The sequence below is a fragment of the Candidozyma auris genome, chromosome 2, assembly GCF_003013715.1.
Source record: "Candidozyma auris chromosome 2, complete sequence".
In the NCBI taxonomy this organism is placed as follows: Eukaryota; Fungi; Ascomycota; class Pichiomycetes; order Serinales; family Metschnikowiaceae; genus Candidozyma; species Candidozyma auris.
The window spans coordinates 65,582-91,407 of NC_072813.1; the positions used below are offsets into that span (position 1 = coordinate 65,582).

Sequence of the window (25,826 nt, forward strand, 5' to 3'; positions counted from 1 at the left end):
AGACGGACAGAAAGCACCTGACTCTCTACATTGCCAATTCATGTTACACTTTTTATATTTATTTTCGTATATTTTTTCAACTTCTGCTCTTCGTCCATAAGAAATGTGCCGGGCAAGCGGCAGAAAGAATGGTTGCAAATTCAACGCTGCCCGAGTCCCGGGATGCTCCGTCAGGGCCCTTGAGGAATATGAAAAAGACATAAACAAAAAAGAAACGGTGGTGGTGTGAATTAGACCTCCGCATGTGAGTGAGACGAACCGAAGAACAATAATTGGAACTTGATCTTGCTTGGCTTTAGCTTTAGGCTACCAGCTTTGCTTCTCATGCTCACCTGCCCTGCTGCTAGTTGTGTGGCTGCCTGTCTCGAAGGTCTTTAACCACAACGAAGCATTTAGACAATAATAAGGTGGTTTAGACCATTTTTTTTTTTACGAGAACAAGATATTTCGGTTATTCTTCCCTCGTGCAATGCAAAATGGGCCTTTGTTCCTCTCAGTCAAGTTAGTTTCACGCTGTCGTTTTGTGTTCTTTCGGCCATGGCTTGAAACTAAATCTGCCCACTGCGGCGCGATCGTAATGGTCCTCGGCCTGGAGGTGAAACTGCAAAAGAATTCTCTTTCCACGATCACAAGATCTGGGCATGTATTAGGTGATAGAGAAAAAGGGCGTTTGAAGAGTTAATTTAAGTTTTAACAAAACGCCTTTTTCTCTTTTCGCCTTGTTGCATGCTGTGTTTCGCCCAAAGTCTTGGTTGCTCGAGGTCTCCATTGGCCAGGGTTCTCAACAGAGTTCCACTTCTTCTTGTTTGCACGCTCGAAAGGGAAAATCTTGCATTCTACTGTTCCTACTCTTCGGTCTCATGCATTTGCCATGTAGTCACCGAGCTGCAGCAAGTCGCCCCTCGGCACTTTTGCTGCCCGTGTACCTTGCGAGAGAAGCATCTACATTTCACAAAAGCTTTCTTCTGACCCACTTCAACTTTCCTTTCTATACCTCGGCCATTACTGTTGCGAGCACTCGGGTGGGTTCTCCTTGGGGCCCTTCTCGTCAATTCCCTCATTCTCATCGTCCTCATCGCTCTCCTCGTCGCTATCGAGCTCTTCCCCTTTTTCCTCCTCGTCTTCAAGGTCTTCAGGGAACCCATAGTCTACCGCATCACCGGTGAACCAGTCAACGGCACGTGGGATCAAACGGTCCTTGATCTCTTCACCCAACTGGTAGTCCAACTCCAACCTAGCCTCCAAGTCTGCTTCCTGCTCCTCATCTTCCTCGCCTTCCTCGTTCTCCAGCTCATCGGCCTTTGGTGGCTTTGGTGGATCAAAGAAGTTGAAAAACGACTCTGTGGGCGACAACTTTTCAATAGTTCTCGTCTGCTTGGTGGTCTTGTTTCTCTGCTTTCTTCTCTCAATGTTGATGGTCACATTGTTCTCCTTGGACTTCCAGTTGATCTCGCATCCGTCAGCGTGATCATACACAAAATCGCCCGAGTATCCCAACTCGGCCTGGTAGTGGTACGTCTTGGTCAACACTTGGTTGCTGAAAAATGGATTCTCATTGAACTCGAAAATGAGCTCAAAGCCGGGCGTCTCCAAGTACTCCATGCGAATGTCCTTCAAGTACTCCAACACCTCGCTGTCCCTCTCGGTTATGGTCTCGCTGACGGTGGTTAAGTTTTCAAGAGCCGTTAACCAGAAATTGGGGATACCCTTTGTATCATCATCCTCTTCTTCTTCGTTTTCCTCTTCGTTCTCTTCCTCGTGCTCCTCATCCTCGTCCTTCTCTTCGAGAGACTCACCAACTTCTACTTCTTCAGCTGTGGGCTCCAGAACACCATTGATGATGTTCTTTCTTCTTTCATACAAGGGCTCGTACTTTTTGAAGTACTTCTTCTCTAACTCCAACAAGTCTCTCTGGAATTCGGCCTCCAATTTCATTTGCTGCAGTTGCACGGCCTTAAGGCCCCTCACCCGCCTCTTCACAACCGCTGGCAACGCATCGATATACCCACTCTGTTGGCCCACAAGGGAACCCAACTTCCCCTGAATCATCAGTAAAAGCGCTGGGTTGTTCGCCAACTGCTTGCTCAAGTTGTTCTCATCCTCCTCGCTAATCGTTGACACTGAAGGGGGTTGCTGCTTCAAGTAGGAGTTTGCCACACTAGAGGGGGTGTTCTGTGGCGTTGGTGCTTTTGAAATGTCACCTTGTTTCCTGATCCGCTCGGACATCTCGAATTGTACGGTGACTGATCAGACTGTGAGTTGATGTTAGAGATGATACCAGATAAAAAGCTTAAGGAAAATGATGGATGGCGCACGCGTCACGTGGCCTTTTGCCCACATTAAGGACGCTCGTTTTATTTTCGGCTACACACAAACGGTGTATCTTGATCAACGCGTTTTTTTACCTATACACCATACGCATTGGTTTTATCCCGATTCAATCGAATCCTCATCATCATACGTAAATTTAAAGCTCGAACGAGGCTGTTGCTCTCATTTCAGTGCTTTCTGCTTCTTTGATATCGTCGTACTTGCCGTCCAAGTACCTCTCGATATCTGCCTTCCTCTTCTCCCACTTCTCTACTTGGGCCAACTTGGATTCAATTTCTCTGATCTCGTTGTCAATGGTCTTCAAGTTCTCTTCCGAGGTCAAATCGTGGAACATCCAATTGTCGGGCTCGCCTTTCTCATTTTTGATCTCCAAAATGAAGTCGTGGTATTTCATCAAGAGTGGTCTGTGGGAAAGGGTAATGAAAGTAATCTTCTTTTTCTGCAACAATTCGAACAAGTAGTCTTCAACATCTGTCGATACAGCGTTGGTGGACTCATCCAAAACGACGAACTTAGGATTCTTAAACAAGACACGAGCAATACTCATTCTCTGCTTCTCTCCTCCACTGAAGACATCCTTCCAGTCCTTCTTGACATTGAAGTTGCCTTCTCTGGTCAACAAGTAGTCCAATTTAACTTCACGCAAGATATGGTACAAATGGTCATCGTTGTATCCCATCTCAAGCATATCGTCGTAAGATGAGGGGTAAATGATCTGGTCCCTTAAATTACCGTTGGTGAAATACGTCTTCTGTGGTAAATAGAATATCTCATCATCACTAGGCTTTGACATCAATCCGTAGTACAATGGCCACAAGCCTGCCATAATACGTGCAATCGAGGTCTTCCCACAGCCATTTGACCCCAAAACCAAAAGATTCTTGTTACCCAGGAGATGGAAGTTCAAATTATCAATGAGCTTGGTACCTTCGCTACCTTCAACGCCTGGTATAATCACTGGAAGATGCTCGAAACGGACTCCTCCACTGTAGTTGTGCTGAACAGTGCCGTGAATGTCGGCGATGCCGTATCTAGATCCAAAATCAAACTTTGGTGAGTGTGCTTTGTGCAATTCCGTAAGCAAGGAAAAAACTCTATCAGTATATCCTGTGAGCTCAGAGATGTCTTTGATAGAGTACATCAATCTTGAGCCAGCATCAGCTAAAGACAACAACAACCTTTTGTTGATAATGAACTGTCTCATATTCTGCTTGTCGTCAACCTTTGCCTTCTTTTCAGGCACTGGTGCCAGCTCACCCTCATCAACATGTTGATGAGCCTTTGGCCAAATGTCTTCTAAGAACACCGGCAAACCTGCGAACACATAACCCCAGGCAGACCACGTGTACTTCAACACGTAGTCTTCAAGCATCGAGTACCAGAAAGAGATATTAATCTCTTTGGAGACATGTCCCATCAATCCCGTGAAAGTTTCCTTCAATTTGGCTTTTTCAATGACAGAACCCTTGTAAAAGCCAATTTCTTCAGAATTGGTGATAAGACTCAAATGCTCGTTGTAGTAACGGCCCTCTAATTGAGTCCTCTGGGCAGACAACTTGCCAAAAGAGGGGGTATACTGCTTCAAAAGGAAAGCTGTAGCGAAATAATTTGCAAAGATTCCCACAATAGCACCGGTTCCCAAGTTATCTCTCAAATAGACAGAGAAGAAGACCAAGTCAATGAGAGGCTTACCCATGCTAGAGAACAAGCCACAGATGGAGTCACAGAATTTTGAGATGTCGTTGGTGATGTACTGATCGATGTTTTCAAGATCGCTCTGACTAAGTGAAATCTTGTAGTAGGTCATGACTTTATCCAAGTACATGTCGTGAATATATCTGATCAAGTTTGTTCTGAAACTCAACGACAACCTATTTGTCAAGTACTTGATGGCAGCGTTCGTATAGGAAGCCGGGAACGCAATCAAGATCCAATAGATTAAATCACGAACAAACTTCCTGCCATTAGCACTGATCAAGTTTTTGACGATCTGACCATCCAACTTGGCAATGATCAAGGACAACCACGTACGCAAGATCAAGAAGAAGCACTGGGAAAGCAATAAATACGTGTTCTTGGAGTAGAATCTAGGAATGAGAATACGCCAGATGATGATGATCTGATTTAAGAACTTCAGGTTGAAGATGTTGTTCTGCTGCTTCAAACGCTGATCAATATAGAAATTCTTATAAAGGTACTTGTCCGCAGCATACCTGTCCATGTTAGGTTTTGGAATGATGATACGGGTAGTGCTGTTTTTACCCTTGGGAACATGAATCTCTCTGGCGCCATTCTTCAAGATCGTTGACAGTTGGCGGATCAAACGGGGTCTGTTCTGCGACCGCTTGTACAAGTACTCATTGTATTTGATGATCAAGGACCGAATAGTAAAGTAGGCACCCACCCCTAGTGTGGCGATGATAGTGCCGAAGAATAGAACCACGGGCCTGCTCTGGTAATTAATGGACACCTTATTGTCCTTGTAGACGAGCACAAATTCTCGCAAAATGAGCAAGAGCTTGCGCACGTCCTCTCGACTGTACGATGTGAGACGAGAGATGTGGACCATGTCGATTTAAATCCAGAAGAAGGTAGAGGATTGTGGTTGTTTTTGTTGTTTAGTTGTGGTTGATTTACCAAGCAATTAGAATCTCTCCCCACATTTGCATGCCGAGGGTAATCTGGGGGGAGTATATGCACTCCAGACAAATGGGGCCCAGATACAGGCCGTCAGACCAGGATGTTAGAGGCAGTGGACAAATGATAAAGATCGAGTCGAGCTATTGGCTTTTGGAGCACTGGAGGCGATTCCAGTGAGCTGAAAAGCTAGTTGGAAGCTATTTGGCTGCTTTGGTGATAGGGTGCCTATGGTGGCTGCGGTAGTCAATTTCAGTAGACGATTTTGGCTGCGAAAAAAGAAAAATGAAACAAGGTCCAGAATGAGAATGAAGGATCGAGGTTCTCAGTGTTTGGAAGGCCTAGATTCAGACTGCTTCGATAGACAGACATCGCAATCTTAAAGTATACTGTAATGCTTTGATAAACGCCTTGCTTTGATGAAGCTATTCAAAAAAGGTTCGATCTGGATTCTGTGGGAGCACTCATCAAAACTACTTCCCCAGACCGACAGAGGGCTAAACGAGGAGGGATAAACGAAGGGCCCTCCACCTTTCGAGTAATGTTGGCTTGAAATGCTTGTTACTTCAGTGTTATCCCATAGACCGAAGCACATTACATGTTCTATCGCAGCCTTCATCGCCAGTAAGCCTTGTCAGAAATAGGTATGCTTGTCAACATCACATTACTCATTACCATATCTAAGTGCCACCTAATGAAAAAAAACTGTTGGTCAGCGCCAGCAACGGAATAGCTCCTTCAAATTGCCTATACTGGAGGGTTCACTCAATGACTCTTGTGAATATCAGCTTCTCGAAGAAGTCAATTGGATCAATCTCGATCTCAAAAGCCAAGTCTCAGCATTAGTTCCCCGATCTCGGAAAAAGACACCCACTGTCCCACCTCTCCGCAAATCTAGTCAATTACGAAGACTTTTTCCAGGGCTTCACTTACAGAGGTTCGCGGTATCCTCGCTTAGAGAACAAAGCTAAAGTTTAGCAGACAGGTGCACTTCTCTGGCTCAGTGGCTACGAGTGATAATTCGACCGACTAGATTCGAGAACGAGGAAAATTCGGCAAAAGGATCCTTCACATCAATACTTCTGAATTCCATGTTACCCTCTGCCACTTTTTTTTTTATTTTTTTCATTTCTTATTTTTTATTTTCTTTAACATTGGCTCTGCAGCGGCCGATCGGCACCGTTCTCATTAGGGAATTCGCAGGCCCAATTCCGCTCGAGAGATCCATCCACTCTCGGAGACTCAGCCCAAGCCGAGGTCAAACAAAGCATTGGAGTTGTGGAGAATATTGCAAAGTTGAATGCTGAGCTCTGAATGGATCGTGAATGTGGAGATTGCTCAATCTTCGTGCACGGCGTTTTCCCAGATTGTCTCTTTGTTCTTTGGCCGTTGTTCGTGTCAGTTTGCAGCCAAATAATGTGCGGTCCAGGGCAGCCAACGCTTCGAGGCACCGGACTGAGTCCTTCGGCAAGATTCAAGGTTTTCCATGCTAAGAAAAATATCAACGAAAGGTTGCGCAAAACTAGCCATATCTGGACCTCATCTCGAGTCGATCTCGGTCTTATCGTACGGCGAATTTTTCACCTGATGCGCAAGCTGCGATATCGGCTCCAGCACTGGCAGCTGACGCTGATAGTGAAGCAAAATAAAAAAAAATACCAAAAAGAAGAATCCTGAAACTGACTTCATCCTGATCCCAAACTGAATCTGGTCCCAGGACGAAAAAAATTCCACCCTGCTTCCCTGTTTTGGCCACTCCGCAGTGGGTCGATTGGCAAGTGAAATTTTGTGCGAGATGGGGCCCCGCTTTTTTCTTTTTGACTCTATCTCAGAAGCGGTTTTTTTTTTGTCGTTTTCACTTACCCGTCGCCCGAATGTGCACTCCGGTCGCTGCATTGCATCATTATCGTCTTATCGACCTTCCCCAGATAATCTCCAATTCCGAGTTCCATATAAACCGTGGAAAATGCCCAGTATTGCTGAATCCCAAATATTTTGTCGCTGATGTCAGAAAAGTTGACGTCAACGGTCTCCGTGGCCCCGACTGATGTCGAGAGCCAGAGAAACGAAATTACCACGGTCATCTCGCCTCATACTGGGAAACCAATCCACATTTCAACCACAGGCGATGCAGCGATGGACTATGTATTGTCTCATAACGACGAAAAGGTCGAGCTTGATCCGGAGACAGACCGCAAGTTGCTTTGGAAAATCGATCTCTACCTTTTGCCCCTCATCTGTCTCTTATACGCCGTTCAGTTCATGGATAAAATGTCGAACTCGTATGCTGCGGTGATGGGCTTAAGAGAGGATTTGGACATGCATGGAGATAGATACTCGTGGACTGGTTCTGCGTTCTATCTCGGGTACTTGGCGTTTGAGTTTCCATGTGCCTATACTTTGCAGAGATTTCCTGTGATAACCACTGTTTCGATCTACATTGTCATTTGGGGTATCATTTTGATGTTGCATGCTGTTCCCAACTACGAGGGTTTTGTGGCCTTAAGAACTCTTCTTGGTGCGTTTGAATCATCTGTTACTCCAGCATTTGTCATTGTCACTTCTCAGTGGTACAAGAAAGACGAGGTGTTCTTGAGAACGGCATTGTGGTTTTCCTTCAACGGTCTTGGGCTTATTATTGGTTCGGGTGCTATCGCTTTTAACCTCCACGCTAACATGGACAGCTACAGCATCGAGGCCTGGAAATTGATTTTCATCATCACTGGTGCCATCACCGTCGCTTTGGGCGTTGTGATTTTCTTTCACATTCCCAACAAACCGACAGAGGCATGGTTTCTCAATGATAAGGAGAAACGTCTCGTCGTGGAGAGAATCAGGGTCAACCAGCAGGGTTTTGGTAACAAGCACTTCAAAAAAGTATCAGCTTATTGAGGCACTTACCGATGTTAAGACTTGGCTTTACTTCTTCCTTGCCGTCGCTAATAACCTTCCTAATGGTGGTCTCACAAATTTTGGTTCGATCTTGCTAAACGAGTCGTTTGGCTACGGTACAGGTAAAACCCTCAAGATGCAGATGATCCCTGGGGCTGTCGAAGTGGTTGGCTGCATTGGCTTTGCTTACTTGTACAAATACTATCCCAACAGACTATTCTGGGCCACCTCAACATCGATGGTCGTCATTGCGGCTCTATGCATGTTGGCTTTCGCTGAGAATTTGAATGCTCAATTGGCAGGTTATTCTCTCTTCTACTTGTGTCCCCTAGTGATGATTTGCGGCTTATCGTCCTGTGCTTCTAATGTGGCTGGCCACACTAAGAAGGTCACAGTCAATGCTATCTTTTTGATTGGATACTGCGTTGGTAATTTGATCGGCCCACAGACTTTCATGGATAAGCAAGCGCCTGAATACAACGGTGCCAAGATCGCCATGGTGGTCTCTGGTTGCGCAGCAACTGTAATCATGATTGTAATTTGGATTATTATGGCTGCTGAAAACAAAAGAAGAGATGCTCGTGCCGCTGACTACCTGGAGTTCGAGCACATCGAAAACCACGAGTTTGCTGACTTGACTGATATGGAGAACCCTCTCTTCAGGTACACCATTTAGCGCTAAAACATGTAATGTAAAATTAAACATTCATTGAAAGACTTGTTTTGTAGATTTACTTGCGCTTCAAGTTTTTAGTTACGCAAGTTTTAAAAGCGTCAAACTCTTTTTTGCAAGTGTCCTTGTTCATATTGTTATACGTAGCAAGCACACAGTTTCCGTAAGCTGCTCCAAGCTCAGCGCATTGAGAGCTCGCTTTCATGAGTCTAGCAGCTGGGCGAACTTTGGTCATGATGGTTGAAAAGAAAGAAGTATGGAGCTCGAGAGATTATATACTTCTCATTCATCTCGTTAGATACACACCGCTTCGACTACGGCAGTACGCAAACCAGCCGAAAGAATGGTGCAAAAGACAAGAAAATAGAACTGATATTCCCAATCAATGAGGGCACTGACATAGATTTTTTCATCGCTAGCAACGCTGAGATTTATTCACATACAAGGCGCAACCTGTTGACTAGTAAAATGAATGCTACTAAGATTCCTGTCTATCCTTTATATTTCTAAAATTTCTCTAATAAATAGCTTACTTGAACCTTTGCTCAACAGCGTGAACAAGCTTCATTGATTGTTCCATGAACATAAGGGTCAAGATGGAGTGAGGACCTACCCTGAATAGCTGGGCCCAAAACCCCTTGTACAAAGCCGTGGGTCCCTCAATTTTGATGGTTTTTGCAAAACAATCCACAGGACCTTTGTACAAATTGCCCTTTTGGTTGTAAAGTCTTGTCAATACAACGTCCCATGGGTTCATCACAATGGCCACTCCCAAGCCTGCCATTGAGGACGCAACAAAGTGCAAGCCAATCGATCCTTCCGACATGAGGTTGTGCTTCAAAAGGTAATTCTTCGTCAAGTTATACACGGGCAACTGAGCAGCAGAACCAGCACCAGTTCTCAATACTGCCGCGTCTGTGCCTCTAAAGAGTCCCTTCACGCCCTCAGTTTTGAAGATCTGCTTGAGACCATCAGCAAGCCCCCTGTAATGTGTCTGCTCACCAACGCTGACTTTGAGTGATGCACTTGCCTTGTTGTAGGATTGCATTCTCGTCTTTATGAGAAAGAAGGGATTAGCAAGAACAGCACCAGCGGAGCCTGATACAAAACCTGCAACAACGTTAACGAGCAAGTTCTGAGGCACATCGCTGTACTGGTCACCGGTGAGTTTGCTTGGGCTAAAGATCTTTGTTAAGTAGTACCTACTGGGCTCGTAGAAGCCAATACGACATCCATTGAGCCCTAGCTGGTACACGTACCCACACAAGAGTCCCTGCTGCAACCCACGTAGACCTTCGTTTCTGTAAATGACCACCAGCGCCTGAAGCGGGTTCTTATATATCTTTGGCGCGTTCAGTTTACTAGTCAACTCGCCCTGAAGCTGCATTCTGGTTTTGATCAACTCTATAGGATTGGTGAACGTCACGGCGCCACAAGCAGCAATACCGCCCGCAATAAAGCCACCTATTGTAGACACATCCTGGGCAATAGACTTCTTTTTCGACTCTTGCGTCATGAGTCTTGGCCTAGTTCACAAAAGAAGTCTGGTAGTAAGCTTAGTCGCGAAGGTGAAAAATTTGTGAGTCAACGAGTAGCTCAACGATCTTAGCGTGATCTGCTCAAGAATTTGGTTCTATGGGAACATTATGGTTTATTGTAGGAGACTTGTGATGAAATCGTTTTTGCTAGCTCGTAGTGGAGACTACATTCGTTGAGTTACAGCAGAAGAGAAAGAAGCGAGGGAAAGAGGTGAATCCTACTTGATAAAGTGCTGCAAGGTTCATTGCAACCACAGATCTTATCTGAGCTGACTTCGAATCATTCAACGAGCTAACTTGACTATTTGAGCTACGTCAAGCACCAAATGAAGGAAATAACGGTGCTATTAGCTTTGAATCTGACAAATTCCCACGCACCTATCAAACTTTCAACGTTCCGGTACCGGCCCGCACATGCGCATATGAAGATAGCACAAGATTAACAGAGGCAGAAGTAAAATAAGCAAAATTGCATCTGAGAGAACGCAGAAACCTTCTAGGAGCACTTACCTGATGACCTGGATCTAAAAACTCCACTTTAGACTTTACGGGAAAAATTGATCGGCCAGATACCCGTGAAGTGTATTCCGGGTTGAGCTTCCATGTGTCAGTCAATTGCCTGATGGTGACATGCAGCACTGAGACTACGATGCTCAATTCGGTGATTCTCTTTCCTTGTTACTGGCCACACTACGCAAAATTTGCAGTAAATAGTCAAGAAACGCCGTTCTCTAGCCGATTAATTGTATTCCCAACTTAGTTTGCAACCCGATTACCTCATCACCGCAGCTCTCACAACCCCTCGATATCCACGCTGAAATCGTCCAGTACTCTTTCCTGGATCACCTCTCAAATGTAGAACTTCTTGTATTTAATATAGGCAATATCTCATTATCCTGACTTTTCCCCGTCTTCTTTCACAATGGGTGCAAAAAAGTGCCGCAAGCACATTCTCTTTCTGGGTTGTGCGTGCAGGTGATGCCTGTAGGAAAATGCCCAACCGGACAAATCTGGGGTACAGCCGATTCATTGACTACCTCTTCTTTATCTTCTAAAATCTGCTAAAACGGCGGCTCAACACCAGTCATGGGATATCCTCCGAAATCAGACCCTCAATTAAGAAAATCGCCCACAATGTGGTCACTTTGGCTGTGCCCTTCTCCTACTTCAATGTAGCTAATTTGGGGAACAGAATGGCCATCTTTCGCTATGGCAACGAGATCATCTTGTGGTCGCCTATTCCTTATGGCGAGTACATTGAAGAGGCAATTGACTTGTTGGCAAGGAAGAAAGAGAATCTCGAGGTTACTCACCTTTTCGTCGTGAACAAGGAGCATAACTTGGTAGCTAAAAGTTATTTAGAAACGTACCCCAACATCAAGATTGTAGCTGGAGAGAAGGCGCTCGGGAAAGAGCAAGTCCACTACGAGTTTTCAGATGTTGATGGAAACAAAGTTATTAAGGGAGAGGAGGCCAAAGCCAAGTTCAATGCGCAGGGGGACTTCTGGGCCAACTTTGAGTTCATCTACTTGACCGGCCATTTAAATAAAGAACTTGTGCTTTATGAAAAAAATCTCCACATGCTATTTGAAGGTGATCTTCTCATGGATGTGGGGCGTCCAGATACCGAGGGCACGTTTGAGTGCTATTCCCCATCAACAGGATACCCACACCAGTACAACCCATTCACAGGCATATCGGCTTTATTCAGTCAATTGAAAGCAGGAGGCTGGCTCGGGTGGTTTGGACACGTTCTTTTTGGCAGAACCTACACTGCCAAAGGAGCTGAAGGAGTGAAACTTGTATATGAATCGTGGGATTTCGACACTATAGTTCAGTGCCATGGGAATATCATCAGTGGCACTGGAAAGGCAGTCTACGCTGAAATATATCCATGGTTGAAGAAAGACCAGTGAGGACTGGTTTCAAGTGGCCTGTAGGAGAGCGCCACGGAAGCAATATCAGGGGCTTCTTGATTCAAAAGAGTCTACAGTGGGAATTTGGAAGTTTAAGAGTCTAGGAATTTTGCGAGGAAGATTTTAGCTCTTTGAGGTGATGTAATAGAGAAGCAACCGCATTGAAGAAAATTTGAGTGTTATTCGCTCTTGAATGTGAAGAGAACTAGAATCTACTCGCTTAAGAGCGGCAGACTTATTTTTGAAAATTCTCCTCAAACGGTGGGGTTCGGCTCCGTCTCCTGCCTAAAGCGAAACGGCTGGACCTAAAGTTTGAGCCTGGGGGATCTCTGGCATCAACTTCATTTTGGTACCATTTCAATCACATATATGGAGGAGAAGAAAGATAGACGGATACTTCTTACACACGTGAAAGTTTATATTCAAAACGATGCCCGGCTCATCACAATCTGATTTGAAGCATCCTAGAGCTCCACCGAAAATGGCTGCAAAAAAGGCAGCGCGAAAGTGGGTAAAGCAGCTGGGGCGTGCAGGAGGAAGTGGATAAGCGTGCCAGGGGTTACACTCTGGAGGCGGGCGGCAAACATATTTTAACCCTTAAAATTCGATCCGTTATCGAATAATAAAGATTCTCCTACACTTTTATTATGGGATACCCTTCAGAGTTAAAGCCTTCAATAAGAAAGGTTGCAGACAATGTGGTGACGTTATCGGTGCCATTCACTATGATGGGCATCGCTCGCACAGGAGGCAGAATGGCTATCTTTCGTTACGGTGATAAGATAATATACTGGTCGCCCATTCCATATGGAGAATACATTGAAGAGGCAATCGATCTTTTGGTCAGTCCCAGAGGTTCAGAAAAGGTGACCCATCTCTTTGTGGTGAACAAGGAGCATAATTTGGTTGCAAAAAGCTACTTGGAGAAATACCCGGATATCAAGATTGTGGCTGGAGAAAAAGCTCTTGGGAAGGACACAGTCCATTATGAGTTTGAGCAAGCTGACGGCAATAAGGTTATCGAAGGAACCGATGCCAAGAACAAGTTTGAGGCAGAGGGAGATTTTTGGAGCAATTTCCAGTTTGTGTACTTGTCGAGCCACTTAGCCAGGGAGCTTGTGCTCTATGAGAAGACGCATAAAATACTATTTGAGGGCGATCTACTCATGGAACTTAATGAGCCCGACGCTAAAAGCAATGAGGCTAAATTCGAGTGCTACTCGCCATCCACAGGCTTCGAGCAGAATCACAATCCCTACACTGGATTTTCCTACTTCTGCAGAGGCTTGAGAGCAGGTGGTTGGCTTTCACGAGTAGTGCATGCCTTTTTCCTGAAGACATGGACCGCGGAGGGAGCGAAGGGTGTTAGGCTTGTCTACGAGGAGTTGGACTTCGACACAATAGTCCAATGTCATGGAAACGTTATAATTAATGATCCCAAGGGTATCTATCTTCAGACTTATCCATGGTTGAAAAAGGAGCAGTGATAGGTCTTTGACAGGAGAGAGAAAAAAAAAAAAGAAAAGAAAGGGGCAGGGTAGCTTATTTGGTAAGCGAAAACAGAGGTGATTTAGGTGATTAGTAGGGAAGGTAAGTTTGTATTTTTGTATATATGGTTCTAATGACATTCTGAATAAGGCTCATCAGATCTAGGCAACTTAGCATTAGTATGCGCGAGGAGTGCACTATGAAACTGTCTCAGCATCTTGCCGCTCATTTGCAACTACCAACCCTATTCTCTTCACACCCTGTGACTGCCATGTTACGAAGAAATATCGCCACGTTCCTTCGCCATTCAGTGAAGAAGCGTCACTTGGCAACCTCGACGGCTGAACAGGCAGAGACTTTGAGCAAGTACCCAGTCGGACTTCAATTGCATGGTTTCAACATCAAAGAGGTTCAACCAGTGCCTGAATTCTCTCTTGTGGCAGTGAAATTGTTGCACGAGAGAACAGGACTGGAACATTTGCATTTGGACTCTCCAACAGACAAGAATAACGTTTTTGCGGTGGCGTTGAAGACGAATCCTCCCGATGCCACTGGAGTTCCCCATATCTTGGAGCACACAACGCTATGTGGCTCACACAAGTACCCTGTCAGAGATCCTTTTTTCAAGATGTTGAATAGATCTTTAAGCAACTTTATGAACGCTATGACAGGCCACGATTACACTTACTACCCATTCGCAACAACAAACAGGACAGACTTCTACAACTTGATGGATGTATACTTATCGTCCGTCTTTGAGCCACTTTTGAATTACGAAGATTTCATGCAAGAAGGTTGGAGGTTGGAGCAGCTGGATATGACTGATCGGAAGAGTGACATTGAGTTCAAAGGGGTGGTCTACAATGAGATGAAGGGCCAGTACTCAAACTCCAGCTATCTATACTGGATCAAGTTTCAGGAAGCAATCTACGCAAGCTTAAACAACTCCGGCGGTGATCCAGCTGCCATGATTGATCTTCATTACGAGGATCTTATCGACTTCCACTCGTTCAATTATCATCCTTCCAATTCTAAGACTTTCACCTACGGCAACTTTCAATTGACCGAACATTTGGAAAAGCTTAATGCTTTTTACAATAAATTTGGGAAAAGATCTGGTAAGAGGGACGTCAAAAAGTCAATTTTTGACTTAGATCCCAAGACAGCGAGACATGATGTCGAGGTTTCTGGTCCTGTGGACACGATGACCACCAGCCCGCTTGAAAGCCAGCTTAAGTCTTCTATTACTTGGTATTTGGGAAACCCATTGGAAGAGTCAGAGCAGTACAATGTGTTCAAGTGGAAGATTTTGAGCACCCTTCTCCTCGATGGTCATAATGCGCCATTCTACCAAGAGTTGATTGAAACTGGCTATGGTGAGGACTTCTCTCCAAACGCTGGTCTTGACATCACAACTGCCATGTTGAGTTTTACAATTGGTCTCAATAACCTTACTCGCGAGAAGGTTGAAAATCTAGGCTCAGTTATACGGAAGACCTTGAGTGAGAAAGTGATTCCGGAACTCAGCAAGGGCCACAAAAGTTATTTTCATGATAGAGTAGAGGCTATTCTTCACCAGCTTGAGCTAGGCTTCAAAAAGCATAAACCAGATTTCGGCTTGGGCCTTTTGGGATCACTTCTTCCCATGTGGATTAATGGACTGAACCCAATCAATGCATTGAAAGTCGAAAAAATATTAACTCGCTTCAAAGAAGATTACAAGGAACACGGATTGAGATTGTTCAGTGAGATGCTCCATGCTACGTTGTTAAACGAGAGTGCTCCTCAATTCAGGTTTACAATGGTCCCAGAGGAGACCTTTAACAAGGACTTGGCGTCGGCAGAGCAGAAAAGACTCGCATCAAAAGTCTCAAAGTTGGATGAGGAAGACAAAGAGAAGATCTTTCAAAGAGGCAAAAACCTTTTGGAGAAGCAACAACAGAAAGAGGATGTTTCTGTGTTGCCGACGCTTACTGTGGCCGATATTCCTAGAAGAGGAGACTTTTTTGATATAAGCTTCACAGAGATGACCGGAGGTGATCGCAAAATCCAGAAGCGAATTACAAATACAAACGATCTTGTCTATGTCAGTGCGGCTAAGGATTTGTCATTTCTTCCTATCGAATACTACAAGTATTTGCCCCTCTTCAATCTGTGTTTGACCAACTTGGCAGGTACTTCAAACACTTCTATTTTGGAGTTGGAAAATAAGATTCAGAAGTATACCGGAGGAGTCACTTTCACCACTATAGCAAAGGCTAACCCTTTTGATATCGGCAAGACGAATTTCAAGTATGTCATGAGTGGAATGTCGTTGAGGGACAACGCTAAACACTTGTACGACATTTGGGCTGATGTCTTATGCAATACAAAATTCAATGAAAGTGATGATGCTGTCGTTGAGAAGCTTGTCGTGCTTATTAAAAATCTCGGTCAAAATCAGCTCAACACCATTGCTGACAGAGGTCACGTTTACGCCAATGCGTACAGCAATGCTCAATTGACGACTACCAAGCATATCAATGATGTTCTCGGTGGTATTGAACAAGTGAAGTTCATTCTGGAACTTAACAGAAGACTAGAGGCTGAGGGTAGGAACTACCTTAAGGAAGAGGTCTTGCCCGTACTTCAAAAGATACAAAGATCGCTATTGAATGATTATGCTCAGGGAAGCGCTGCCGGATTCAATTACAATATTGTGTCGGATAAAGCCTCCGTGATAGAGAATGAAGAACTCATCAAGAAATTCGATGAGAACCTTGCGAAAAGCCAACTTAACTGCACGGACAACGCATTGGAAAATTTCTCTCTCAAATTTAGGTCTGCGGAGTTGTCTAAAACAGTTCTTGATTTGCCGTTCCAGGTGGGATACAGCTCATTAGCTACATTGGGGGCTGCCTATACGACAAAAGATGGTGCTGCATTACAGGCTCTTTCCCAAATACTCACGTTTAAGCATTTGCATTCTGTCATCAGAGAGTCCAATGGAGCATATGGTGGAGGACTTAATTTTGATGGTTTAGGAGGCACCCTCAACTACTACTCTTACAGAGATCCTAACGCTGTGAAATCAATTGAGGCTTTCAACAAAGCTCCGGAGATTGCCCGTGCTCACCTTAATGATAGAAAGTGGGACGAAAGGGACCTTCAAGAAGCCAAGCTTGCCATATTCCAGAGTGTTGATGCACCAAGCCACATATCCAGTGAAGGTTCAGCTCAGTTCTTAGAAGGTATTACTGACGAGATGAGACAAGAGAGGAGAGAGAGATTTTTGGACGTGACCCTTCAAGATTTGCAAGATGTCAACGAGAAATATCTCGTGAAGCCCGCTCACCGTGCCGAAACTATAATTGGTGACGTGAGCAATCTTGGGGAAGTTGGTAACGACTGGAATGTTAGGCAGTTTTAGGTAAGTTTGTACATAGGATAAACATTGATAGACTCTTGTATTTGCAAGACCAGCTATTTACATGACAAATTGAGATAATATGACCGTGCTAACGATGGGTTCTAGTGTAGTCTCTAGGCGTGAGCTGAGCAACTCTTCTCTTCTTGACTTCAGTGAAAAGGCAGTGTCTTTTGGCTTTTGGATCGTAAAGTATAAGATTTAGTCTTTGTGCATTTTTGTGGATTCTAAAGAACTTCTCATAGCCGGTCTTGGCAGCGGACACAAGCTTCACCACAGAGAAGTTGGCGTTCTTAGCCATTATGCCTTGAGGAGGTTGATGATGATACTGTGAGATTTTTCGTCTTAACTTGATATTCTACACCCGTACACCTCTCCTAAGGTGGTTTCTCTGGATATAGCAAAGTCAACAATTTCTGAAGGAAACAGGCAGTCCAGGTTACCTGTTCTCTGCCAATGTAAAGCGCATCTGTTGTTCTCTTTCTTCAATTGATTATGTTTGCCTTTGACTGTAGCGAACTTTTGTGAATGTGCATGTGCGTTCACAATTTGCAGCCACTTGACCAAATGCACCAAGGATTGAAGAATTACAACGAAGACAATAAATTGCTAAGATGAACTCATACAATTAAGTAATACTCACAAACAAGTCAAACTAAGATATAAGTGTAAGAAACTAGAGGATATTCAACAAGAGATCATTCAGAGTAACACTGAGCGTTTTTGCTTCGCGGAACAGCACAGACCTTTTTGCACAACCCAAATGAGCATAGGAAAAGAATATCTGAAGCCTAAAGAAAGGCTTTTCTTGATAAAGTGAATTCCGATGGTTATGTTGTAAATCTAAGCCTAAAGGTTCGCTTACAATGCCAAAGAAGGTTCTTTTTTTATTTATATTTTATTATTTATAACTCACTCTTTTCTCGCTAGTGGTGCGCGTGGTGGATCTGGACACGGTTTTCGACACCAACTGTTTTCTCAGCAAAGTCCATAGTCTCGCTACATCTCAATGATGATGGTCTCAGCATTTGGCTTGCACTTGTATGTTTCGTGACACTTGTCACCGGTTTGCACGTTGAGTTGCCTGCTTTGGAAAATCCTACGCCAACTTGTATTCGTGATTTTGTTGGTAGAGAACAAATGGTGGTGGTGAATCTCAAAACCACCGGTTATCGTGGCGACGGGCAAAGGTTGCAATTGATCGTCCAGGATACTCTCGGAAACCGATTTTACAAAAAGGATGATATCAGCGGCGATGTGAGAGCGGTGTTCACCACTCAGGAGGCTTCTGCCATTGACATATGTCTCACCAATCGTGTCGAGCCTGGCCGTAACAGAGTGTACTTAACCAGAGAGGTGGAGATTGAGGTTGAGAGTGGTGCTGCTGCTAGAGACTGGAACGCTATTCAGGCGGCCGAAAGATTGCAGCCAAATGAGATTGAGTTGAAGAGAATTGCCGAAATGACCTCTGAGATCGCTGACCACTTACAGTACTTGAAGCGTAGAGAGGAGAGAATGAGAGATACCAATGAGAGCACGAACTCCAGAGTCAAGTGGTTTTCTATCATCATAATCTTCTCCTTGCTTGGCTTGGGTGGCTGGCAAATCCAATACTTAAGGCATTACTTCAAGGTGAAACATATCATTTAGATTATTCTCCATGTCTAAACATTTGCACCCAATTCATCAACCTGTCATGAAAATTATCTTTGTAATACTGTTCCCGAAGCAGCTCGATTGTTTCAGGCTCAAGAATAAAATTTAAATCGTCGTCCTCAGCGATCAAATCTGATGATTTGGATTCTATAAATTCAATGTAGTAACGCGTACATCTTTCTTCAAATGTCTTGAGCATAGATTCTGCTTTGAATACAAGATCATCTGACAAGAAAGTAGCTTGCTTGACTTCATTATCGATAGTAAACCTTATCATTTCAGCACATAAGCCAACACAAATGTCCCACGCCTTCTGAAACTCTTTCATACTCTTGTATGTGGAATCCTGAACAATTGCCTCATAAAGTTCTTTTGACTCAAAAAGTCTTCTCAATTTCTCTATTCTTTCCCTAGTGGTGTCCAGATATGCGATGAGATTATAGGCGATATCCTCAGATCCAGCGATGGTAACAATCAATTTATTGACAACCATGATAATAAATTTGTCGAGAACATTCTCAGGAACAAAAGAATTATCCTTAAGGCGATTTAAGAAATGAAGTATGTGCTTTGGATCACATTGAACAAGTTTCATGCTTATTTGCATTACAAGCTCAAGCTTTTGGAATCTATCACTTTCCTGATATAAATAGGTTGCAATAATTTGTGCTCTTAATGTCATGGACCTGTCATTATCTTTGTATGATATAGATGTATTAATACTGTTGAGTCCACTTTTGGCTGCGTCACCCCTGATTAAGGCTTTCTCTCGCAGGTAACAAGGATACGACTTCTCCTGTGTTGGAAGACCGACCCCAGTGAAGACCACATTTACTAAACGACGATACCAGTCCTGCTTGGCACCAAGTTGAGTAAGGAGATTCTTCAAGAATGACATCTTATGATTTCTTTCTGAATAGTCATGTTGAAGCTTCAAGAAGCGGAACACCATAAAAAAGAAGGAACAGTATGTCTTCCAAATTCCATGCGAGGCACTTCTGGATGAATCGAATAAGAACAGCTGGTTCTTGCTTGAGTCATCACAAATAGTGAGGGCCCATCGTAGTAAGTCCCAGAGGGAGTAGTTATTGGGCTCGGACAACATGTTGGCAATAAGGTTATCATCGAATATCTTGATGATCTCAATTGGAGTTCTCGCAGACTTTCGTTTTTTTGGTTTAGGCGTAGCTGGTGAACCATCCTCCGGTGCTTCTGGCTCAGGAGTAGCTTGCGCCAGCAAATGTGGCATATTTTGGAATAATGAGGTCGCTTCTCCCAATCCAGTAGTCTTACTACCGATATCAGATAAAGATGTGATACTCGTCGATGGCAAATTGAACATTTGATACTTCAGAAGATCTGAATCTGTGATATTCAGAACTTCATTTGCTTCATCTTCGCTAGTAAGGTTTTCGATCATCCCAGCCACTGGGCTTTTAGGCTTGTTGACTTCATTCTGTGCGGACCGTGGTCGACCAAACCTCACGGGAATGGTGCAAAAATGTCTAAACGCCGCTTGGAGGTTTGTCAATAATGCTTGCTTGTACTCGTCCCACTTGCTCTCCAGCAACAAGTCGATGTACTTGTTCAATAGACTCACAGGCCTTAATTGTAGCAGGTCCTTGGAAAGACTATGGTTGTACTTGTCATTAACTTCTTTCATATACAGCGAAATCACCTCAATACCATCTTCATTGCTTATAGGATCATGTGTCCACGATGATCGAGGGTATCGACATGCCAACGTAAGGAGGATGTGTAAGACGTTCTGAGAGGGTACTTGAGTGAAGTGCCCATTGAGCAGATTTTCAAGGAAGGTGAGAAGTGCGTCGAATTGGCTGGTATTATTGAAATTTATATGATCATCCTTACTTTGCAATTGCTCTAGCTCGGCGAGAAACAGATCAATCAACCGTGTTTGCACCTCGAGGTTGCCCATACGCTGTCGTGAAGATACATCTGCGCGATTTACTCGTACTACTGATAAAGACTGACTAATTGAGGTGACGATGCCTGATGCAACAGTTTGCAACTACAGATTATATGAGCCCTATTCTCTTAGTTGCTTCACTTTTTAATCGAGCTGACCAATCTGTCCCAAGATCTCAGCAAAATCTTTGATTCCAACTTCCAACCCGCCACTGTTACCTTCGTAGTTAAGCACCTGTCCCTCCAACGTTGTAGTTCCACAGCCTAACATGTCAATGAGAATGGAGTCGCTAATGTCATCTAGCTCTAAGTAACCCTTGATGCTTCGTAGGTCCTTGAGTGTGAGCTTGGAGTCTATGAGGTCGCTATCACGGAGCCCATTTGAATTGCCGGATGATTTCTTCTTTGAAGCCTCAACAAAGAGTCGCCAGGCGTTTTTGATCTCAGGAAAATGGTCTCTGAATTTCACTAGCCGGTTTCCGAAGAGTATTAGTTTATCGATGTCGACTACATCTGAAACGTCTTGTTCACCTCCACGGGTTGTGGTTAGAGTCAACTGACGTAGTAGCAGCTGAACCAGACGAGATTTGTGGCTATTACTAGCTGAATCGTAGAAATGTATATCGTAGAACCACTGGATGCAATTGTCAATGTCTCTAGTGAAGCAGTGCGGTATATTCAACTTGTGAAATATTATTGGCAAATGTTTGAGATATATATCTTCTGAATTAGACTCATCTAGAGTTTCAGCGTAGGCATCGAGAATTTGCCTTTCAGCCTCGGCGTCAACCTGAGCGTATGCTTCGGACTTGGCGAATCGTAAAGAAGCCATTAACTTGATTTAGGCTATACTGGATTAAACAGTGCGGTATAGTGAACTTTACGTGCTACAGCTGAAACCATTTGTATGGCACCACCAAGTACAGTAACGAAGTTGGTGAACATAAGTGACCGCTTCAGCGGTCCTTGCAAGTTTTACTTCAAGATGGAAACTGAGCAGCCCTCGGGAAGCTTTAAGCTTAGAGGAATCAGTAAGCTTATCGAGCAATCAGTTGACAAAGCCAAGCGAAAGGGTAAGAAAGCTCACGTATTCTCATCGTCAGGTGGCAATGCCGGTCTAGCTTCGGCGTATGCCAGCAGACATTACCAAGTTCCATGTACAGTGGTGTTGCCTATCACATCAAAGCAGGTTGCAATAGACAAGCTCAAGAGCTACGACGCTGAGGTGATTATACATGGAGCACACTGGGGAGAAGCTGATGAATACCTCAAGAAGACCGTCATCAGTAAAGCTGCTGCAGAGATCGAAGCAGTATATTGTCATCCATTTGAGAACGAAATGCTTTGGGACGGCCATGGCGACTTGGTCGATGAGATCTACGAACAATTAACAGAACAACAGGTAGATCCAGCCAGAGTGAAGGGTATCGTGCTTAGTGTTGGCGGGGGAGGTTTATACAATGGAGTTGTCACAGGTCTTCGTAGAAACCAAGATCTCAAAAATGTTCCTATAATGGCGATGGAGACGATCCAAACAAATAGCTTCAGTGAGGCAGTCAAGGCGAACAAGGTGGTCACTTTGCACAAAATCGAAACTATTGTCACTTCTCTTGCGGCACCTGCGATATCCACAACTACACTTGAATACAGCAAGGTTCATCCCACATTTGTTGAGCAAGTCGATGATCTTGAGGCGGTGAAAGGTTCCTTAGATTACTATGATAGACTAGGTGCGTTGATCGAACCAGCATGTGGAGCGACTATCGTAACAGCAACAAGTAGACAAGATCTTTTGGGGAAATTTGGCTATCTTAATAAAGACGATATTATCATCTTCATCGTATGTGGTGGATCTGGGGTTTCTGAGGCAGACATAGACAAATACCGAGCGCTCGTTTTGGCTGCAAATGAAAATGAATCACATGCATAACCAACAAAATAGATGGGCTATACCAAAAAAAGTTTTTAACATTTGCAAGTTTTGGCCAAAGAGAAGATAATCTCAATTTTGCTCAGGGATCCAATTCCAGCGTTGGTCCTTTACTTCACTCCTTCAATTCACATGTGTCCCTGGACGCACATGTAAGACACGAACAAAAGGGACTCCCCCAAGAGTTTCCTCTACACAGAAACTGAAATAGACGTATACAAAGCATGGATCTTTCAAAATTCCGAACTTTGCAATCGTAGCATCATATGGTGCCTAGCGTTGGGTATTATTTCTGGCGGGCAGAAAAGTAAATCTCCTGCATTTTTCCCTCTGCCGCTGCACATGACTTTTTGCATATCTAGGGACATGTGGAGGTGCTAACCTGAAACCCGAAAGCAACATCGAGTGAACTTTTCCCAAAAATCGCAATCATGAGCGGTTCATGGCTTCCAAAATGGAACAGTTCTGCCACCAGCCTCCCTGTGGAGGCCGAAGAAACTCAGGGCATTAAGCATGGGTTGGACCCCATGAACGCCTCAGACCCTCAGCTTGCTAAACTGGGACAGGGAAGTGAAGTGCTCACCTCGGCTTCCACGGGGGACCTTGAGTCGAAATCGAAAAATACAAGTCCAAGAAAACGCTCGAATCTATCAAAATCCTTGACTACGAGGGCATCTACAACTTCTTTGGTGTCTATGAGCAAGGGCAACTGGCTAAGCTGGGGCCCTAAAGGCAAGATGGGGACAGAGGGCGAGGCCAACGCTGAAGATAAGGAACCTGTTGATAATGATGCAGAGAATGAGGATAATGACGACATGACAGGTGACAGCAATGAAGATAATAGCAATGACGAAATTGACGATCATGTTGTGCACAGCGACGGCAACCGCAAGAAGCTGTGGAGCTTTTGGAACGGGTCAAATGGCTCGGAATCTGGTGATTCGAATGGCCGTAAAGAGCCGTCAAAGCCGCCCAAGCCATCAAAGCCTTTATCAGCTACCAACAACATTGTGAGTTCAACACCCTCAATACCTTCTAAAGAAGATCTTTTTGGACCAACTAATGAAAGCAACAAGGAGCAGTCTGCACAGGCAAAAGCTGGCGGAGATGCCTCGGTCTCGTCACGACCCGATCAGTCCAAGCCTGAAGACGATGCTGTATTATACAAGCCACACGACTCAGCCAAGCAGTTCAAAAAAATCAACACGCATAAGAATGAAAATCTTAAAGAAAATGTCATCGTGCCAGACTGGCGTTCTTGTTTGCATAATCAAAGCTCAACAAGCTCTCGGCCAAAATCAGACAACGTATCGAGCGTCCCTCAATCCTTCGATATAAAAAACTGGAAAGGACTCTTGTCACATTTGTCGACTCGTTTTGGCTTTGGCTCGCAAGTCTCTACTGATGATGACACTGAATCAAGTGGAGGCGAATCTAGTACGCAATCGGTGAAAGAGAAGGAATTTGTATCTATTAGTGAAAGAAGCTACAAACTATATGGGAGGTCACTCAGTAAGTTATCTCCTCACAAGTCAGCACGCTTACCAGAAATTTCTCAGCTTTCTAGCTTCAATGAAGATAATACAAAGAGGCAAAAACGAATGGCAGGGGAAGATGATAGTACCGTCTCCATTACCAATGACGCGCTGGGAAATCTTTTGATAAACAACAGGGGATCTCAAGGCTCTAGAGCGGAAAGTTCTCTGCTTGGGCTGGGTGCACTGAAGGCAGGTCCTTCAGGTAAAATTAAAAAGATCTTAATCATCGGCGTTCACGGATTTTTCCCCACCAGAATGATCAGACCAATCATTGGATCTCCTACCGGCACTTCTTTGAAGTTTGCAAATGAGGCGGAGAAGGCTGTAATCAGATTCTGTGTGGAAAATGATTTGATAAATGAAAAGGAATCGAATAGCGTCAGCATTCAGAAGATCGCGCTTGAAAAAGAGGGGAAGATCTTTGATCGTGTCGAGTTCTTCTTCGAGATCTTGCTGAAATGGGAGAGGGAATTAAACGAAGCTGACTTCATATACATTGCAGCTCATTCCCAAGGATGTGTTGTCTCCATAATTCTCTTTGCCAAACTTATCAAGATGGGCGTTCTAAAAAATCCCAACTTCAAGAGAATTGGGCTTTTGGGTATGGCCGGAATCAATAATGGGCCATTTTACGGAACTGATAAAACATTCTTCATGAAAGCGTATTCTGCTATCGAGCACAACTCGTTGAATGAGCTTTTTGAATTAACCAAATTTGATAGTAAGCAATCCTTGACCTACAAGGAGTCAATGCAAACCATAATTGATGCAAACGTGAAGATCTGTTTCATTGGATCAATCAACGATCAACTTGTGCCACTATACTCCGCACTTGCATCACACATCTTTCACCCTAATATTTATAGGGCGTGCTATATCGACCATTCATCAAAGACCCCTCAGTTTATCCAAAAGCTCGTATCCCTTTGTTGCCAACTACAGAACCTTGGATATTTTGACAACAATGTTATAAAAGAGATCAGCACTGTGTTGGCAGGCCCTCTTACTGGAGGAGGCCACTCGAAAATCTACAATGATGGTAAAGTGTACGATTTGGGAATCAAGTTTGCCCTTTGTACCGATGACATTGTGGCACCACCAGGCCCTACTATCAAAATCAATCCTTCGATAACTGAAGCTACAAGGCCCCCTGTGACAAATCAAATCTACGTCAAGGAGTACAATATCAGCAAGATCGGAACAAACCCCTATTTATTACCCTGGTGCTTGCGTGGGCTTATTTTCAACATCGAAAAGAATTGGCCCGTGTCTGACGGAGCTATTACTGTTGGTCATGCTGTGGAGCTTCGAAAGACTGGGGTTGAAGAGATTGACGAGCTCTATGAACTGTTTGATCGTTGGAAGCCTGACAGTAAGGTTCTAAAGGACCTCAAATTTAGACTCAACGGTATTCGTGCAAGTAAACTTTAACTAACTTAGACTAATTACATTTTATAAATTAAGATAAACAAAGAAATTGAATTATGCTAAGAAAATGAAGAAAACAGGAATGGGAAAATCATGCGTCGTTGTCTAAATGGTGAACATCACAGGAAGCGCGTCCCATCAAAAGTGGGTTTGCAAAAAAACCATTCGACTACAAGCAAACCAAGGACAAGTCATTCCATTCACTAAAATCTCCTGGAAGTCTACCAGGAATGGATTTCTCGATATCACTACAAACATTTCCGCTCTCTGAGACTAATCAAGAAGATACGTCAAACTGCTCTCTTAGCTCTCATACATGTTCGGATCATGAACATCAAAGATCCTCAAAGGTAAAAAACTTGCCGTGGAACTTGGCACATATCTTGAACTCTGAAAGCGAAGAACCCGAACTGAATGGCGATACCCGTGCTAGCTCACCGCATCTTGGGACGAGCTCGAGCACT

General features: G+C 44.1%; 13 protein-coding genes across 13 annotated transcripts; 8 read left to right on the forward strand and 5 right to left on the reverse strand. All coding sequences in view use genetic code 12, as the record gives it.

Moving 5' to 3' along the window:
- Positions 1-1,002: 1,002 nt before the first annotated feature.
- On the reverse strand, positions 1,003-2,226 carry NAP1 (histone chaperone NAP1; the record flags this gene model as incomplete). The annotated part of the gene is made up of 1 exon (XM_029032127.2): positions 1,003-2,226. One exon carries the CDS (start codon positions 2,224-2,226, stop codon positions 1,003-1,005), a length of 1,224 nt encoding a protein of 407 aa, XP_028892442.2.
- A 241-nt stretch (positions 2,227-2,467) lies between these two features.
- Positions 2,468-4,900, reverse strand: PXA1 (ATP-binding cassette long-chain fatty acid transporter PXA1; the record flags this gene model as incomplete). The annotated part of the gene is made up of 1 exon (XM_029032128.2): positions 2,468-4,900. The coding sequence occupies one exon, from the start codon at positions 4,898-4,900 to the stop codon at positions 2,468-2,470; it is 2,433 nt and encodes an 810-aa protein (XP_028892443.1).
- A 2,072-nt stretch (positions 4,901-6,972) lies between these two features.
- On the forward strand, positions 6,973-7,860 carry CJI96_0001470 (uncharacterized protein; the record flags this gene model as incomplete). The annotated part of the gene is made up of 1 exon (XM_029032129.2): positions 6,973-7,860. The coding sequence occupies one exon, from the start codon at positions 6,973-6,975 to the stop codon at positions 7,858-7,860; it is 888 nt and encodes a 295-aa protein (XP_028892444.2).
- A 136-nt stretch (positions 7,861-7,996) lies between these two features.
- Positions 7,997-8,536, forward strand: CJI96_0001471 (uncharacterized protein; the record flags this gene model as incomplete). The annotated part of the gene is made up of 1 exon (XM_054702054.1): positions 7,997-8,536. One exon carries the CDS (start codon positions 7,997-7,999, stop codon positions 8,534-8,536), a length of 540 nt encoding a protein of 179 aa, XP_054558029.1.
- Positions 8,537-9,062: 526 nt separating this feature from the next.
- OAC1 (Oac1p) lies at positions 9,063-10,049 on the reverse strand (the record flags this gene model as incomplete). The annotated part of the gene is made up of 1 exon (XM_029032130.2): positions 9,063-10,049. The coding sequence occupies one exon, from the start codon at positions 10,047-10,049 to the stop codon at positions 9,063-9,065; it is 987 nt and encodes a 328-aa protein (XP_028892445.2).
- Positions 10,050-11,264: 1,215 nt separating this feature from the next.
- On the forward strand, positions 11,265-11,987 carry CJI96_0001473 (uncharacterized protein; the record flags this gene model as incomplete). The annotated part of the gene is made up of 1 exon (XM_029032131.2): positions 11,265-11,987. The coding sequence occupies one exon, from the start codon at positions 11,265-11,267 to the stop codon at positions 11,985-11,987; it is 723 nt and encodes a 240-aa protein (XP_028892446.2).
- A 647-nt stretch (positions 11,988-12,634) lies between these two features.
- CJI96_0001474 (uncharacterized protein) lies at positions 12,635-13,474 on the forward strand (the record flags this gene model as incomplete). The annotated part of the gene is made up of 1 exon (XM_029032132.2): positions 12,635-13,474. One exon carries the CDS (start codon positions 12,635-12,637, stop codon positions 13,472-13,474), a length of 840 nt encoding a protein of 279 aa, XP_028892447.2.
- A 272-nt stretch (positions 13,475-13,746) lies between these two features.
- On the forward strand, positions 13,747-16,884 carry CYM1 (pitrilysin family metalloprotease; the record flags this gene model as incomplete). The annotated part of the gene is made up of 1 exon (XM_029032133.2): positions 13,747-16,884. The coding sequence occupies one exon, from the start codon at positions 13,747-13,749 to the stop codon at positions 16,882-16,884; it is 3,138 nt and encodes a 1,045-aa protein (XP_028892448.2).
- Positions 16,885-18,021: 1,137 nt separating this feature from the next.
- Positions 18,022-18,531, forward strand: ERV25 (Erv25p; the record flags this gene model as incomplete). The annotated part of the gene is made up of 1 exon (XM_029032134.2): positions 18,022-18,531. One exon carries the CDS (start codon positions 18,022-18,024, stop codon positions 18,529-18,531), a length of 510 nt encoding a protein of 169 aa, XP_028892449.2.
- A 1-nt stretch (position 18,532) lies between these two features.
- On the reverse strand, positions 18,533-20,476 carry CJI96_0001477 (uncharacterized protein; the record flags this gene model as incomplete). Its single annotated transcript, XM_029032135.2, has 1 exon — positions 18,533-20,476. The coding sequence occupies one exon, from the start codon at positions 20,474-20,476 to the stop codon at positions 18,533-18,535; it is 1,944 nt and encodes a 647-aa protein (XP_028892450.2).
- Positions 20,477-20,611: 135 nt separating this feature from the next.
- CJI96_0001478 (uncharacterized protein) lies at positions 20,612-21,298 on the reverse strand (the record flags this gene model as incomplete). The annotated part of the gene is made up of 1 exon (XM_029032136.2): positions 20,612-21,298. The coding sequence occupies one exon, from the start codon at positions 21,296-21,298 to the stop codon at positions 20,612-20,614; it is 687 nt and encodes a 228-aa protein (XP_028892451.2).
- Positions 21,299-21,451: 153 nt separating this feature from the next.
- On the forward strand, positions 21,452-22,396 carry CJI96_0001479 (L-serine/L-threonine ammonia-lyase; the record flags this gene model as incomplete). The annotated part of the gene is made up of 1 exon (XM_029032137.2): positions 21,452-22,396. The coding sequence occupies one exon, from the start codon at positions 21,452-21,454 to the stop codon at positions 22,394-22,396; it is 945 nt and encodes a 314-aa protein (XP_028892452.2).
- A 431-nt stretch (positions 22,397-22,827) lies between these two features.
- CJI96_0001480 (uncharacterized protein) lies at positions 22,828-25,365 on the forward strand (the record flags this gene model as incomplete). The annotated part of the gene is made up of 1 exon (XM_029032138.2): positions 22,828-25,365. The coding sequence occupies one exon, from the start codon at positions 22,828-22,830 to the stop codon at positions 25,363-25,365; it is 2,538 nt and encodes an 845-aa protein (XP_028892453.2).
- Positions 25,366-25,826: the final 461 nt, after the last annotated feature.